Here is a 15,947-nt window from a genome sequence, read left to right on the forward strand (position 1 = left end):
ATGAAGATCCCAACTCTGTTTGGCGGCTCACAGGGGTCTGGAATATTGTCGCCATCGGAACAGCCCCAAGCCTGCCATCTTGCAACTTATACATGGAATTGGTCTCGCTGGTTGAGGACTCGTCATTAGGGTAGATGGTTGTCTCTCCACCAGATACAGATCCTTCCTCAAGATCCACTCCTTGAGTAAAACCCACAAAAGCATGCTTCGGGGCGGCTCGAACCTTGGCGGGTCGCGCACGCTGAGCCGCTTGAATGATGTTGGTGCAGGTGTCTGGCTCAGGCTTCAACTCGCCGATCTTGCCGATGAAGACGTGGATTTTGCCAAAGGGGACGCAGTACCCGTATTCGATTGAATCGGCCTCGGGAACCCAGCCTGCATCATTGATGTAGATTTTGCCGCAGCGACTCTTGGTCATCCAGCCCATGGCATATCCCTTGATCCCTGAGAAGCTGCCCTTCAAGAACTCGAAACCACCATGCTCTGGCCCCACGGTGGGCGCCAACTGTCGTGGATTTAACATGGCAGATGCCCTAGCAAAGGGACTTAGGTGTGGAGCCATCGTAGCTAGGTTAGCTTAAAGGGGTTGAACGGGACAAAGGACACAGAGAGTTTACCCAGGTTCAGCCCCTCTCAATGAGGTAAAAGCCTACTCCTGCTTTCGCTTGTATTGCTTGTGTTTCGATTACCAGGGAGCGAATATGCTTGACCTAGTCTTCGATCAATTGTTTCTTGAGTTAACCCGCCGTCGGGTCACCCCTTTATATACAGGTTGGTGCCCGGCGGCTTACAAAGTCCCGGCAGGCTGACACAAACATGACCAGCTCGGTTTATAACTAAGCTTGCCTTACGGAACAAGTTAAACATATGGTGGCTCATCTTTCTGGGCCTTGAGTCGCCTCTGGGCCTTGGGCCCAACAAGCTTGATCCATGAACCGCCAGCTTCATGCTTAAGTCGCCGACGGCATGACGCGACCCCTCCTGGGTAGGTCATACCTAGGAGTTATATCCCCAACACTTCTCATCTTTCTATCAGCATCACGTGTTACTAATCCATAGACTTATAGGATTGATGGATTTAAGCCTCAACTCAGTTCCTACTACTTTCGTGTATCGTCAGTTGGTCTTGGAACCTTGATATTATGATTTTTAGTGGTTATGCCACCATTTTTGCAGAATGTCTCATTTTTTTTAGCATTTACAACCGTTTTGCTGTCTGAGTCACCTCAGGTTTCTAAATAGTCTGATGCATTTGCAACTCCCTTCTTTCCGTTCCCGGTGTTCCTTTGGGCCAGATTAACCACACTAACTAGTGTGTTGAGGTACTCTATTGCCTCGACATATATGTTGGAGCTATTATTATGACCCTAAGTGTCTTAGAGAATCACCTAGTAATCTAGGCATGCTTGTTCCTAGTGTGATGATTCTGGTCGTCATTCTCGAAAGCATCTCGTGATGCCATTTAGTCAGTAGGCATCCTATTCCTGGGTTTTTGAACCCGAGATTCACTCTACTCATTCATGTTGATAGTGTTTGCTAGTTCCTTTAGGATATTAGTAACCTTTGTGATAGTCCTCGAGGTCCGTGGTATTTCCTTCTTCCAAATACCATGAACTACTTATGGCAAAAGTTCCTCGTTGAACCAAAAGATCACAACCAGAGTGCTCTTGATGAGTTCTCGATTCTATGTTGTAAATCTGCCAGTCCTATCTTTCTGCATGGGTTGTCAGGAAGAAATATGTTGAGCTTGCTCGACCTACTAACCTATGCATCCACAACTTAGAAAGTTATATGTTCCTTTGAGTTGTCCCTCTTCACTTGTATTCCGACCATCGTCTATCAATTGATAGTCAAGGGTATGTGTGCATTCGTGCATCGATGCCTATTATTCTCGTGGTCTGTCAAACCATTCTACTTCAGAATGACTAGAGGAAACAAACTCCAGCACCTTGTCCATTTTGAGGATTGGGTCAAAGCAGTTGTAATCTACAAATCAAAATGACAACCCAGCTTTTGTTCTGTTCTACCCTAGAGTATCACCCCCTTTATGTTAGGGTTGTCATGAGAATTGCACCATCTCTTATGAATTCTTGATGCAGTGATACTTCTTGCCATCATTATTCATTCCTCGGTCATGTGTTCTTGCAACCGAAATGCCGACAAGTGAATTATGATGTGTGAAATCAATACTCCTAGCAACCTCGTTGCTTAATTAGTAGTCAATGGATGATAAATTTCATTCTTAGCGAGTTGGTTATTGAATCATCATTCTAAGGTTGATCATGCTACCTAGTCCTTATTTCTAGTGCACTCTTCGATCAATGAGTTATCCCTCACTCTTTTGATCATATCGTCTTACCCTCACAAGCAACGTCGTTCTCGAGCTTAATAACATAACGGTGGTTCATGATTTTTGGAATATCCTCTTGGAAGTATCACTAGGTTGTCCCCTGATCGTTATGCTGAGCTCGTGATCAAGTTGGTTTTCCTCTAAACCACCCTTTCTCCAAGAATCTGAGTTGGATATACCCTGAAGTAGTTGGTTAAGCTAAACAACAACTTGGAGAGTTGGAAGATAAAAGCTTTACCTAACTTAGTTCTTTTCAAGGGGTTATATTTTATGTGTGTGTGTTGAAGAAAGATGATCTTCATCGATTGGTCCTCGTGATCAGTTGTTGGATCTATTGTCTTGTCAAAACTTTGATTTGAGTGTGGGCTATCGTCAAATCAAATCAGAACAAACGATGTTCATAATGTTGTCCTACTCGTGGTTGATTCCTCGAGGTTACACCATTATATCTTTTGGTCTGACCAATGCTATCACCGTGTTCACTTAATTGTGGAATTCCAGCTATGTGGAAGCCTGGATGAATTGTTGTTGAGCCCATCAGCAACAATTTTTATCTTCTCCATAATTCATGATGAACACCAGGCTAGTGTTGGAAACTTGTGTAAGCATTTTCTTCGTGTCCCGTTCGTGAAGGATATGCTTGGATGATAAGGAATGACTTCCTCTAATTCACGTGCACTTGGTGTAAGTTGCCGCCGTGGATCCGAGAAAGATTGTTTTTGCTTCCTCTGGAATCGTCCCAAGTTAGTCACGCATGTGTGAAGTACTCTATGGTTTGATAGGTTGGCCGCCTCCATTCTATATGTGTTCCTAGCACACCAAGCCACTGATTGATTTGTTCAAGGAGAAGAAGTTCCTTCTTAAGAGCATGCCTTATGCAAGGACTTTGATATCCTCTATGATGCCCCCCCACCGAAACTCGGTAGTGTTTCGTTGTAAGACTCCTATGTGGTCATGCTTGTCTGGGACATTGCGTTCACATGTGTGTAGCAGAACCAACTCATGTTTTGGAGCTTATTACCATAGTCCATTTCCTGAGAATCTCGCAACGTCATCTCGTCGGCTTGTGTTACAAACTTTCTTTCCAGACATGTTGTCTGAAATATCTTGATCCCAACCAGATCTGAATCCCAAGCAGATATGATGGTTGGAACTTTTCCAAGATCTATGATGTAGGTCCCGATAAGGTTGATATTCTGGCCGACACAACTAGCCAGAAGATCTATCATTATAGTATCTTGATTGAGCTATTTTACTATCTTCTCCATGAGGATTTCGTGCAACTTATTCTAGAAATTGTTCCTTAGGGATTCATGTGCTCTTAGTTTCTTCGATTATACTATAACCATTCAAACAGTGGAATCACTCTCAATTGTTGAGTTTTTCCCTAGTTACTAGAATCATTCCCAGCATTTGCATTTTGTTCCCAGCCTGCACCCACCTTTGTGCCATTTTACTATGGTCTGCCTTGTCAGTAATTGTTATCCAGGATCATCTTCAAAAGTGGGCTTACCCTGGGCCCTATTCTTTCTCGATGATAAGCAGAAATCATCGATCACGTTGTCTTCAACAAGGTATTCCACATCATCCATTCTAGCCTGAGTATGCAGTTCCCTCGAACTCCGTCAAACAAGCGCTTGTAAAATTGCCTTAGGCTGGTATGAAGAGTTCCAATGAACTATGTATCAAAAGTAATTCTTTTTGCCACTTAAGGGAATAACTCTAGGTGTCACCTTCACTAAGGTGCCCCGTTATGGGATCGTGTCAATTTTTTCCTTGCTACTTTGAAACACTCGTCAATCTGTTTCTTCTGTCCTTCCTAATGTGTGTTTTGTGTCTCAGCTCAAGAGATGTTTCAATGTCTCATTTCATGAGTTTATCATGAGTTGTTCGATCTTCGTGAAGATCGATTCCGGTAGAATTTCCTTTCCCTTTTGTCATCATGTTGGATGAAGATCTCGAAAGCAAAGATGTCAAGATCAATTTGAAGCAATGAATCAACATCTTCAAGAAGTGTAGTTGGATCATGAAGATCGTGTTAGCTTGTGTTCCCTCTGTCTTCTTACCTCTCGTCTTGAATCTCGAGACGAGATTCCTGTTTACTGGGGGTGAGTAGTCACAGCCCTAGCTTAGCCCTTGCTTGTCTTTGCTTAATCTTCCATGCATCATGTTTAAATTCTCATTAAACTTGAAATGGGGATTAACAAACCCTAGACCCCCCTAGAAATACTAGGTTCAACTAAAAAATTGTTTCAATGAACCCAAAATGCCCTTCACAAAATGTTCATCATATCTGGATTGGTCTTGAACCTCTGCCAAAAATGGTGCACATTTTCTAGATCACTTTGGATTTTTGAATTAAATCATAAGGTATTTGCATTTGGAAATTTAAATGCTATAAATATTTTTTAATGTCCAAATAATCTTGAAAGCATTTGAGGGCTGTTGGAGATCATTTCACAAGTGCCCACAATTATTTTCAGGATTTTACAAAATGATTTGGTATTTTTACTAAATCAAAACAAAGCAAAATAAATAGAAAACTGAAATAAATGAAAAACACACAGAGAGAGAGAGAGGCCCCAGGCCACTTACCTAGCTGGGCCGACCCACCTGGCCCATGCTAGTCACCACCTACCTTTGCCAGTAGGCAGAGGAGGGGGACAACGCACCTCCACCGAGCTCGCCACGCCACCTCCCTGCTTGCATGCGTCGCTCGGGCCAGCTCGGCGCGTAGCCCTTTCTTCTCGGTGCCGCACCGACCCCCTGGACATGCACTCTCCCCATAGCTCTCTCCCTCGCCCTCTCCCCGCCATGGCCGACGCAGCAGCATGCTCGCCGTTATCGTAGTCGTAGCCACCATCGCTACCTTGTCGCATCGCCATGTCCCCAAGCATCACAGTCGTCTGCTGCTTCGCCCCGACCGAGCCCGAGCGCTCGCACACCCTGGAGACGCCTCACCGAGCTCATCCCAACCGCCATTGCCGGAGATCCCCCGCTGCCCTGCCCAGCTCCGACCGTCCCCGAGCTCGCCGTCTGCTCCGTCGCTATCGCCATGAGCCTTTACGTCATCTTCCCCTCTCCGTTTCCTTCCTCGCACGCTGTAGTGACCGCACCAGGCTGGCCTGCACTCGCCCCTGCCTAAGTTCACCGCTGAAGCGCCTCCAGCGACCAAATGGTCCTCCCGGCGTGTCCATCGCCCTCGACGTACCATGCACGCACCCCCTAGCACCTTGGCTCGCCTGCTTGTGCACCGCAGTGCTGTCCGCGCCCGAGCTCCTCTCCATCGCCTTCGGCCACCCCAGGCACGGCTGGCACCACCGCCCGACACATGCTAGTCTGGGCTCTCGAACGAGCCCAGCCACGCTGCAAAAGAGGCACCACAACGAAATCCCGAGCCCAGCTGCTGCGTCTGGCCTCGCCGGCGTTGACCCGCCGTGGGTTTGACCCCATTGGACCAGGGATTTAACCCCCTGTGTCACTGACATGCAGGCCCTGCCCTGCTAATTAACCTAGGTTAGTTAGTTTAGTCACAGACATGCGGGACCCATTGGTTAGTTTGACCTGGGCTACCCCGTTGACTAGTTGATGTCATCTTGACACGGTGCTGACACGATAAACCTTTTTCTGGAATTAGTTTAATTCTATATAATTAAAAAATCTAGAAAAATACCTAAACTTCAAAAAAATCATAGAAAATAATCTATAACTCAGATTGAAATAATTTATATATGAAAAATTATCAGGAAAATGTGAGGAATTTGTTTATTGCATTTTCATGCATGTTTGAACAACTTAAGGTTGCTATATATGACAATTTGATTAAATGGCATTTGAAAATGCCACATATGGAGTTTGATTTTGAACCTTGAGTTCAAAGCAGCTTCATTTAACTTGTTGCTAGTTGCATTAGCTCAATCAAACATATTTCCATGTCATGTCATGCATCATATTGTTGCATTGCATTGATTGTGTTCCTTCTCGGTTTGCCAGTGTTTTTCCCTCTCACTGGACGTTGTTCCGGCATTGTGATCGTTGACACCGATGAAGAGCTATTACTATCTTCAGAAGTGCCAGGCAAGCAGACCCCCATTGAGCATTCCGATACAATCCCACTCTCTCGCTCCTGATCTCTTTTACTGCATTAGGACAACAACGTTTCAACTGTTACATGTTGCGGTAGTTGAACCCCATTCCTTTGCATGACTTGTATTTGCCACAGTAAATAGTTGAAACCCACTAGCATGAGTAGGAGTTGTTTGAGCCATGATGTGCCTACTCATTCATGCTTGCTTCTTATGCATGTTGTTGCTTAGAGTCATGTCAGGTTTGATTCATCGTGGATGAATTGGAATGTGGTGAACATGTCCTACTGTTGAGAGCTAAGTGTGTGAACATGATTCAGTAAAGGTAGCGGTGAGAGGCCATGTAGGAGTACATGGTGGGTTGTCTCATTGAAACCGTCCTCAGGAACTGAGTTCTGTGTTTGTGATCCAAGAGAGTTACTACCACAGATTAGAATGCTTAAGTGCCCCTCTCAACTTATTAATCGCCTGATCTCTATCCAGGAGTTGCAACTAGTTTCTGGTGTTTGTAGGTCGTGCTATTTTTCTACCAAGTGGCACCCGGCCAGGTGGGCTTGGGACAGACTAGGCACAGTGGCACGATGTACCAAGTTGCACCCGGATGGTGGGCTTGGGAACCCTGCTCACATCATTTGGGGTCGTAATGGAAACCTCGGGCGGACTCCCTACGGATGGAACCTGAATAGGCGATAAACCTGGACTAGAGAGTTGCGTGAGTTAGTCAGGTCGTGGCTGACACCCTCGCCAAGCTTCCGCTTGAAGGTTGACGAGATACATGATGTGTACATGACGGTAAGTGGCGAGAGCGTGTGTAAAGAAGTACACCCCTGCAGGGTTAACATGATCTATTCGAATAGTCGTGTCCGTTGTAATGGACTACCGGGTTGCTTATGCAGTTCATAGACAAGTGAAAGTGTATACTCTAAAATGTGCAAGATAAGCATGAGTGCTATGGATGGCCTTCTCGTAAGGAGATGAGAGCAGATCCATAGTGGTGTATTGATATGGTAAATATGTGGACTCGTGTGCGCCACGTCAAAAGAGTTACCAGCAGTCGTAGTACAGGATAGCCACTGAGTCAAACTGGCTTGCTGCAGTCAAACTCCACCACCCCTTTGTTGATACTGATGCATATGTAGCTAATTTTGATGTAAGTCTTGCTGGGTACATTTGTACTCACGTTTGCTTAATTTATGTTTTGTAGAGGAGACTTCAATCTCACTAGTAGTCCCGTGTGGACTTCGACGTTTAGTTTGTTACCTCAGCTACGATCTTGTAACCTCGAGAGGGTCTTGTAGATAGGCAGACTTCTCGGCCTTTTTTATTTGTAGTTGTTTGTACTCAGACATGGTATGCTTCCGTTGTTGTATGCTCTGTATGTTGGGTCATGTAACCCATGATTGTAATTCTTACTATGTATGACTCTTCAAAGCCTTCTAAATAAATACTTTAAGTCATAGAATTTTGTTGTGATGCCATGTTGTATTTGCACATATCAAGCATATTGTGTGTGTGATTTTGAAATGCTTGGTATGTGTGGGATCCGACAATCTAGTTGTTTATTCTTGGTAGTCTCTCTTATGGAGAAATGTCTCCTAGTGCTTCCACTGAGCCATGGTAGCTTGCTACTGCTCCGGAACACATGGATCGATTGGCATGTGTCCTTCTTTGCTCATGTGTCTGTCCATTCGGGGAAATGTCACGCAATGTTCCTTTAAGTCCTTGTAGCTTGCTACGACTTGGGTTCATACGTTGATGACCGACACGTGCATTGTTGGGTCATGTATGCCTGTCCATGTAAGTTAGTGCCACCTTGGGTTTACTACTAGTCATGTCGGCCCGAGTTCTCTGTCATATGGATGCTAGCGACACTATCATATACGTGAGCCAAAAGGCGCAAATGGTCCCAGGCCAGGTAAGGTGGCACCTATGGGGATACCATACGTGAGGCTGCAAAGTGATATGATGTGTTACATGCTAGATCAGTGTGACTTAGGATCGGGGTCCTGACATCTAATGACATTAATTTGGTATCATAATTCTTAGTTTTTGCTACGAATTTGGTTAAAACTTGCATCTTTTCATTCTGGCTTTTTTCGCTTTTCAAAAAAGGAGGGAAGAGGTCGATCATTTGCATTGGACAAGAGAAGAAACCAGACTATTGGCGACCGTGTTCATTTGCATCGTGGCTGCTATGCTACTGTGGAAACACGTGTCGGAACTTGGAAACAATATCAGCCATGCAAAGGAGGACGGGGTTGGCTAGCTGACTCACGACAATCCATATTCATTTTGCTCATAGCACGAGCAGAGGACGCAATGCACAGCACAATCTTGCGACGACGAAACGTCACCCTCCTCTTCCCCGATTCGCACGACGGCACCATTTTTGTTTCCTTTTCTATCTAGTGGTAACTTGGGCAACCGATTCATGCCCAACACGTAATAATTTGCTTCGAACCTCCTCCGATCATTGCCACCTGAACCATCACCTCCTTGGACAGGTTTCAAAGGAGGTAGGCCACGATTTGTTGGTCCTGGATGAGCTAGGGGGCATAGGCAGGGTTTGCTATGACCTGATTCTTGCCTTCTGAGTTCTTGAAGGTAATGGTTTGAAGGGTTAGCGAGTGGTTTGATCAAGATATCCACAGAGGTTGGCCCTTATGATCTGAGGGCGAGCTTGGGCGCGCCAGAGTATGTAGTTGGTTCGGGTAAGTGGTTCGGAACTGGTATTGTTCAGGCAGGAGGGGGTGGCTGAGGTGGAAGACGACGACGTATGATGGCTTGGGAAGAGATTTAGGCTAGATGCGATAGAAGAGCCCTGCTTTGTATACGATATCAAGAATGTTGAAGCGTCTCAACCCCCAATATGGGAGCCAGCATGAGCATATATTGATATGGCGTGAGAGATCACGTGGAGTACAAGTTGTTCGGTGGTTTCAAACCAACCGTGAGAGATACAAGGGATAATCCCTAGTACATGACTTGATACACAAGTACTACATAATCACACGTGGGGCGCAACCCTTGATATTTCAACACGGACCACATGTGTAAGGGATCCAAAATCCATGCAGCAACCAATCACGCTTCATATAGACAAGTGGCAAGAGTAATTGATAATGCGCATGTAACCAAACAACCGAACTTAACATCTAGAAATCACATCGATAGAGCCAAACACCATGCTTAGATTTCTGCTATCATATGCGAGGCACAACAATGGAGGCAACTAAATGAGGCTTTATCGAACCGGGTTTCAGAAAACACAAAAATAGTGCGAGCAACCAAACCCGTTCCGCGAGAAGAAATAAATACACCAGACTATCGGCTATCGTGTTCATTTTAGCTCATTTGCATTGTGGATGCTATGCTACTACGGAGACACGCGTGTTGGAATATCAGCCGTGCAAAGGAGGATAGGGAAAAGAAGAAGCCGAAGATGGGGGCGGGCCCAGCTGACTCACGTTGCTTTATTTCGGCAAATCCATATTCATTTTGCTCTGAGCACGAGTAAAAGACGCAACGCACAGCAAAAATCTTGCGACGACGAAACGTCGCCCTCCTCTCCCCCGATCCGCACGCCGGCACCGTTTTCTTTCCTTCTCTATCTACTGGCAAGTTCGGCAACCGATTCATGCCCAACACGCAATAATTTGCCATGCCCAACCTCCTCCCACCATTGCCATGCCCACCCGCCCGCACACTTTCCCATTTCAGTCGCGGCTCCGTGGCAGGGCCGTGCTTCAAATGCCGGTCTCCGCTCGCTTCATTATTCGCCTGAGCATGCAGTAATTCCTCCGGGTCGGCACCGGGTTCCTGAAATTTCGCTCCACTTCTAGAATTATATTGGCCCGACGCCGCCTCAAGGTTGGATTTTTAGAGTCAAACATCGGAATCTTGGCCGACACGGACTGGGTTTCTTTGAGCAAAATCGCTTGCCTGCTACCCACCCGCTGAGCTAGAGATTGGATTCGCGGGGGCGTTTCGGTGGGGGGCCGAGCATGACGATCGATTTGTCCACCATGCCCGGGAGCTCCTCCTCCCGTCTCCTGGACGCCGCCGCGGCGAGGAAGGACATGAACTTCTTCAAAAACCGCTACGTGCTTGGGCTCACCGGCGTCGCCGGAATCGGCGGGTTCCTCTTTGGATACGACACAGGTACGGATGGTTTCCGCCGTTTTCGTTTGCAACCTTTACTTATCATTTCTATGCTGTATGGGGCTGGGGCGATTGCTGCGTGCTTGATGTGGGCAAGAACTTTAGGCCTCTTAAGAACTATTCCCCTTTGTAGGAGGCGTCAGTTTGTGGTTTGCCTTGTGGCATGGAACCTGGTGAATTTCATGGTTTGTTTGTGGAGTAGAACCTTATCGATGATTGAAATTTATAAGCTTCGCAGTGAAATGGACTTTATGGATACTGTAGACTTTTCATTTCCGATAAAGGACAAATATATGCACCATGAAAATAGAAAAAGAAATTTGTGCAATGGAGCTGAAAGCTTGAAGCGAATGTTTGTGTGATGCTTTTTACTTCCCACGAGGTCTCTGAGTAAACACTCTCGGAAACCTTGGAACTAGTGAAACTGTGCTGAAATAAGTCAAATAACAGTATACAGTTTTCATGCATAACTACTGTCAGGTGTTATATCTGGAGCGCTTCTGTATATTCGGGACGAATTTCCAGCTGTCAAAGACAATCTATTCTTGCAGGTTCAATCCGATCAACCAATTGCTGGTCATTAACATATGGTGTTCATCCCATAATCACCGAGTTTGTTTCTTCTCCAGGAGACAATTGTTAGCATGGCATTACTTGGAGCCATGCTTGGAGCAGCTGGGGGCGGTTGGATAAATGATGCCTACGGTCGTAAAAAGTCCACTCTTCTTGCTGACCTGATGTTCGCACTTGGTTCACTGGTTATGTGTGCTGCTGGCGGTCCTTACATTCTGATACTTGGAAGGCTCTTTGTTGGATTGGGTGTGGGAATAGCATCAGTCACTGCCCCAGTTTACATCGCTGAAGCTGCTCCTTCAGAAATCAGGGGAGGTTTGGTGTCAACTAATGTCCTCATGATTACTGGCGGCCAATTCTTCTCCTACTTGGTCAATCTTGGCTTTACCGAGGTAATATTCACCCTCCACTTAGTGAGCTTCCTCTCTTATTTTTCATTTTTTACTTGAAATGGCTTTCAGCATCAGTCCCTTGACTCCATTTCATGTACAAACAACTTGAAATTGAGCCATTTCAATCTTGATGGTACTGCTGTCTGTAGTTCTTGTTACATTTTATCTTTAAACTCAGCAAGAAAGCAACTTTTGTTTTGTTTCAGTTGCTTTGCAAGCTCTAGCCATCTTGGTCCACCTTTTCTAAGCATACTATCCTGCACAGCTCAATTATTATTAGTGCACATGACTTTTCATGGTATGAACGAGATAATTAACTGGCCTGCACTAATACTCATGTGTGTTTCCTGCACAAGAACGATGGGCAAAGTGCAGTCTATAATGTTCCTGCACAAGATGAACTCTCCTGAGAAAGTTTTTCAGTATGGTGACAAGTTAATCCTAATGTTCACCCTTTTATGCATATATCTTTTATGGCGTTAACATTCTTGTTGGTGCTAGTTGATTTCATAACACTCTTTCGTATCAATGAACGAGAGTCGGCCTTCCCCCATCAGCAGCAATGGAATTATCACCTACAAGGTGCTGTTTGGTGCGTACCAACTTTGGTGTTGGTGAAATGCTCCATCTTTCTGCTTTGGAAGTTATTCACACTAGCTGCATCATTGCAATATATTTCTGTTGAATACTCATTTTACCATTGCCTCGCACATGGGTGATAAAAATTGATGAGACATCTGGCTAGCATAGCATCTATAGTTCTGTTTGTTGTTGGGGAGCAGAGTAGAACATTCATAGTATAGTAGCGATGATTGGGGGTGTTAAAAATCGGTCTGAGTTGAAACCGTGAGACCTGTAGCTCATTTTTTTTGTACTAGTTTGATCACTCAGTTTTCAGTCAACGAAGGGAATTGATGTAGAATCCAAGCTGCCGGTTTCCACAGGTTCATATGGAACCAGTTTTGGACACTCTTAAATGGGATGGTAACTGTTACTCCCTCCGTCCGAAAATACTTGTCATCAAAATGGATAGAAAGGGATGTATCTAGAACTAAAATACGTCTAGATACATCCTCTTTTATTCATTTTGATGACAAGTATTTCCGGACGGAGGGAGTATTCAGTAAGTATTGTCAAGTACCTGCACTAAGCAAACCATATTTTTTCTTGCAAGAAAAGATATAAAAAAATACAATTATTGATAAGTCCAACGCATGAATAAACTGGGGTATGGTCATATGGCACCATTCTTGTTAAAAAACTAAAAGGGTCCGGTGGAGCTATTTATAAGCTGCTTTGTATTAGTATTATGTTGCAATAATATGCACTCTACGTGTCATAGGTTCCTGGGACATGGCGCTGGATGCTCGGAGTAGCTGCTGTGCCAGCAATCATACAGTTTGTGCTGATGCTTTTTCTGCCAGAATCTCCCCGCTGGCTTTACCGGAAGGTTATTGGTGTTTGTTTCAGTTATGTCTTATCCCTTTGATCTGCTTTTGTTTTCTTATCTTGATTTTTCTGTACAGGATGAGAAAGCAAAAGCTATTGCTGTCCTGGAGCAGATATATGACTCTGGTCGTCTGGAGGAAGAGGTTGAGCTGCTTGCGTCGGCTTCCATGCATGAATTCCAGTCTAACTGTACTGGGAGCTATTTGGACATATTCAGGTTGAAGGAATTAAGGCTAGCTTTTTTTGCTGGAGCTGGTCTTCAGGTACTTTCAGCCTCTACCTCACACCAGATTCACTGTCGTTTGATAATTGAGAGTACTGCTATGTAAGGCGCTTGTACACTGGAAATGAAGATAATTCATTCTGGCATGTCAGCTCGGTTTCAAAAAAATAATTCTGGCATGTCAGTGTCAGTAAGTGTAACTAGACCTTTTGCTGTTGCAGTGTTACTGAATCCTTTTGGGAGTGCCACCAGGTCAAGCAAGAAACTTGCTGTTTCTTGTCAAGTACTAGTATTTATTATCAGAAAATGCAGGATAGTATATGCTACCTGAATGCATGTTACAGTAGGAACATCAAGTTGACAAATGTATGGCACTTTTTCTAACAAGTATACATATGGAACTATGCAGGCCTTTCAGCAATTTACTGGCATCAACACCGTCATGTACTACAGCCCCACGATCGTCCAGATGGCTGGGTTCACTTCCAACAGGCTGGCCCTGCTACTTTCCCTCATCGTTGCCGCCATGAATGCGAGTGGAACCATCGTCGGAATCTACCTCATCGACCGTTGTGGCCGCCGCCGCCTGGCCCTTACAAGCCTAGCCGGGGTCGTGCTCTCCCTTGTCATCCTCGCCACGGCCTTCATACTGCAGTCATCCTCCAGCCTCTGCGGGAGCCTGTTCAGCGGCTCCTGCCAAGGCGTGCTGGGGTGGTTCGCGGTCGGAGGGCTCGCTCTGTACATCGCCTTCTTCTCTCCGGGCATGGGGCCGGTGCCATGGGCCGTGAACTCGGAGATCTACCCCGAGGCCTACCGCGGCATGTGCGGCGGCATGTCGGCCACCGTCAACTGGATCTCCAACCTGATCGTGGCGCAGACGTTCCTCTCGATCGTGGGGTGGGTCGGCACCGGCCCAACATTCATAATCATCGCCGGGATAGCCGTGATGGCCTTGATCTTCGTCGCCCTCTACGTGCCGGAGACCAAGGGCCTGAGCTTCGAGGAGGTGGACCTCCTGTGGAAAGAGCGGGCCTGGGGAAGCCAGGGCAGCCACGAGAGCCTCCTGGGTGCTGCGCCGTAAGAGGTAAGACCACCACCTGCTGGCTCTGGTCCTGCACGGCGGTGCATCGGCGGCGCCCTTTTAGTATGGTTCTGCGGCTGCGCCCCGCCGCGCCTGGCTGGCTCGCGGCGGTCGCTGGCTTCTAGCTAGGACGGGAGTCTTAGAAAGAACTGGATGGACAATATCATACACGAATCACGAACCTGTATATCAATGGCGGTGTGTTATGTTGTCGTCGCGTGTTCAAGTCGAATATTGTTGAGTCAAAGCGACCGTATGACTGAGACGCAGCAATATTGTTTCTGCATTGCCGGCATGAGTGCACCAAGAACCAAAGAGCAAGAGCTCCGTTGGCGGTGATGGGTGGTAGATGGACAAAACCGATGTCTTCAGCAGTTTATTTTGCGTGGGTTTTGTGTTTCTAATTCGTAAACTGGTATCCCAAATTGCCAGTTCTATCTCCATGTACCTAAGAGCACAGTGCTGGCCCTGTGTTTTGGAAGGCCCTAGGCGAACTCGGTGACATGGGCCCCTATATAAATTTCAACCAAATTTGACTAATAATTCAACTGACTCCATCGACAACAATAATAACTAAATTTGAACTGACTCCATCGACAACAATAATACTTCAGTGCTTCAAAAAAAGTTTCTTCGGACGTTTCTTGATGCAATAATACTTTCTTTCTTTCTTCTCCTTTTTTCAGCACCAACATCTTCTTCTTAGGCAACATGGCAGGATAATGTCCTAAAATCATGAAGAAAAGAGGGTACAAAGAATTAAGAATTTATAATCGGATGATTGGAACCCTAGACATACATGTGGGTAGTTGAGTACGTACATACTACTGAAATTGTCAAATTGGGATCTGGATGATTGGAACCCTAGACATACATGTGGGTAGTTGAATATGTACATACTACTGAAATTGTCAAATTGGGATCTGGGGGATGGATTAGGTCATCAGGAACATGGATGGATCATGGATACATATACGAGCTAAAGAAACTGACGGATGGAATGGATCATGGATTACCTCATTGGGTCGTTGCAGACTTTGGGTTACCGGACTGCTATGCGGCGCGCGCAGCGGCAAGCCGGCGGCGGCCGAACGGCAAGGCGCCGAGCGCCAAGAGGCAGGCAGGACGAAGAGATTAGAGACCAACCGTCCAGACTCCAGACGAAGGAAAAGAAAATGAGCAGCCGGTACCGATCGCTGGCGCTAGCGTAACGCTTCGTAATCGATCGTATGGGCCTCGCGCCCTAGCCCATCTCGTTTTTTTACCAATTTTTTTGCTGGGCATTAGTATGTATATGTACTACATCATGGGCCCCCCTCCCACCTGGGCCCTGGGCCGCCGCCCCACCGCCCATGCCCCAAGGCCGGCCCTGTAAGAGCATCTCCAGCCGTTGGCCTCGCAGGAGGCAAAAAAACGCAGCCTGGGGGCGAGCCGGCGGCAAACTCGGCTCTGGGGACGGTTGGGCACCCAGTCGTCGCCCCCAGGTCGGCCCTAGGCGCCGATTTTGGCCCATTATTAGGCCCAATTTCGTTCAAAAATGGCTCGATATATGCGTGAATCGGCCCATATTCAGCGCGGTTCGGCGTGTTTCGGCATGAATTTTTCCATAAATAATTCAACAAATAGAAATCAA

General features: G+C 46.1%; 1 protein-coding gene and 1 pseudogene across 1 annotated transcript; both read left to right on the forward strand.

Moving 5' to 3' along the window:
* Positions 1 to 15,947, forward strand: part of LOC123045874 (uncharacterized) — an 86,019-nt pseudogene that overhangs the window by 42,790 nt on the left and 27,282 nt on the right.
* On the forward strand, positions 9,949 to 14,653 carry LOC123045875 (inositol transporter 1). The gene is made up of 6 exons (XM_044469101.1): positions 9,949 to 10,596; positions 11,077 to 11,147; positions 11,226 to 11,561; positions 12,904 to 13,011; positions 13,088 to 13,273; positions 13,643 to 14,653. Exons 1-6 carry the CDS (start codon positions 10,440 to 10,442, stop codon positions 14,312 to 14,314), a joined length of 1,530 nt encoding a protein of 509 aa, XP_044325036.1. The 5' UTR covers positions 9,949 to 10,439; the 3' UTR covers positions 14,315 to 14,653.

This window comes from Triticum aestivum, chromosome 2B (assembly GCF_018294505.1).
Source record: "Triticum aestivum cultivar Chinese Spring chromosome 2B, IWGSC CS RefSeq v2.1, whole genome shotgun sequence".
In the NCBI taxonomy this organism is placed as follows: domain Eukaryota; kingdom Viridiplantae; phylum Streptophyta; class Magnoliopsida; order Poales; family Poaceae; genus Triticum; species Triticum aestivum.

What these genes read in the sequence shown, in the direction of transcription:
- LOC123045875 (XM_044469101.1), top strand. Translation starts at nt 10,440, where the DNA reads ATGACGATCGATTTGTCCACCATGCCCGGGAGCTCCTCCTCCCGTCTC. An exon ending in TCAATCTTGGCTTTACCGAG is followed by an intron (nt 11,562 to 12,903) that starts GTAATATTCACC and finishes TACGTGTCATAG; the next exon opens with GTTCCTGGGACATGGCGCTG. An exon ending in CCCGCTGGCTTTACCGGAAG is followed by an intron (nt 13,012 to 13,087) that starts GTTATTGGTGTT and finishes TTTTCTGTACAG; the next exon opens with GATGAGAAAGCAAAAGCTAT.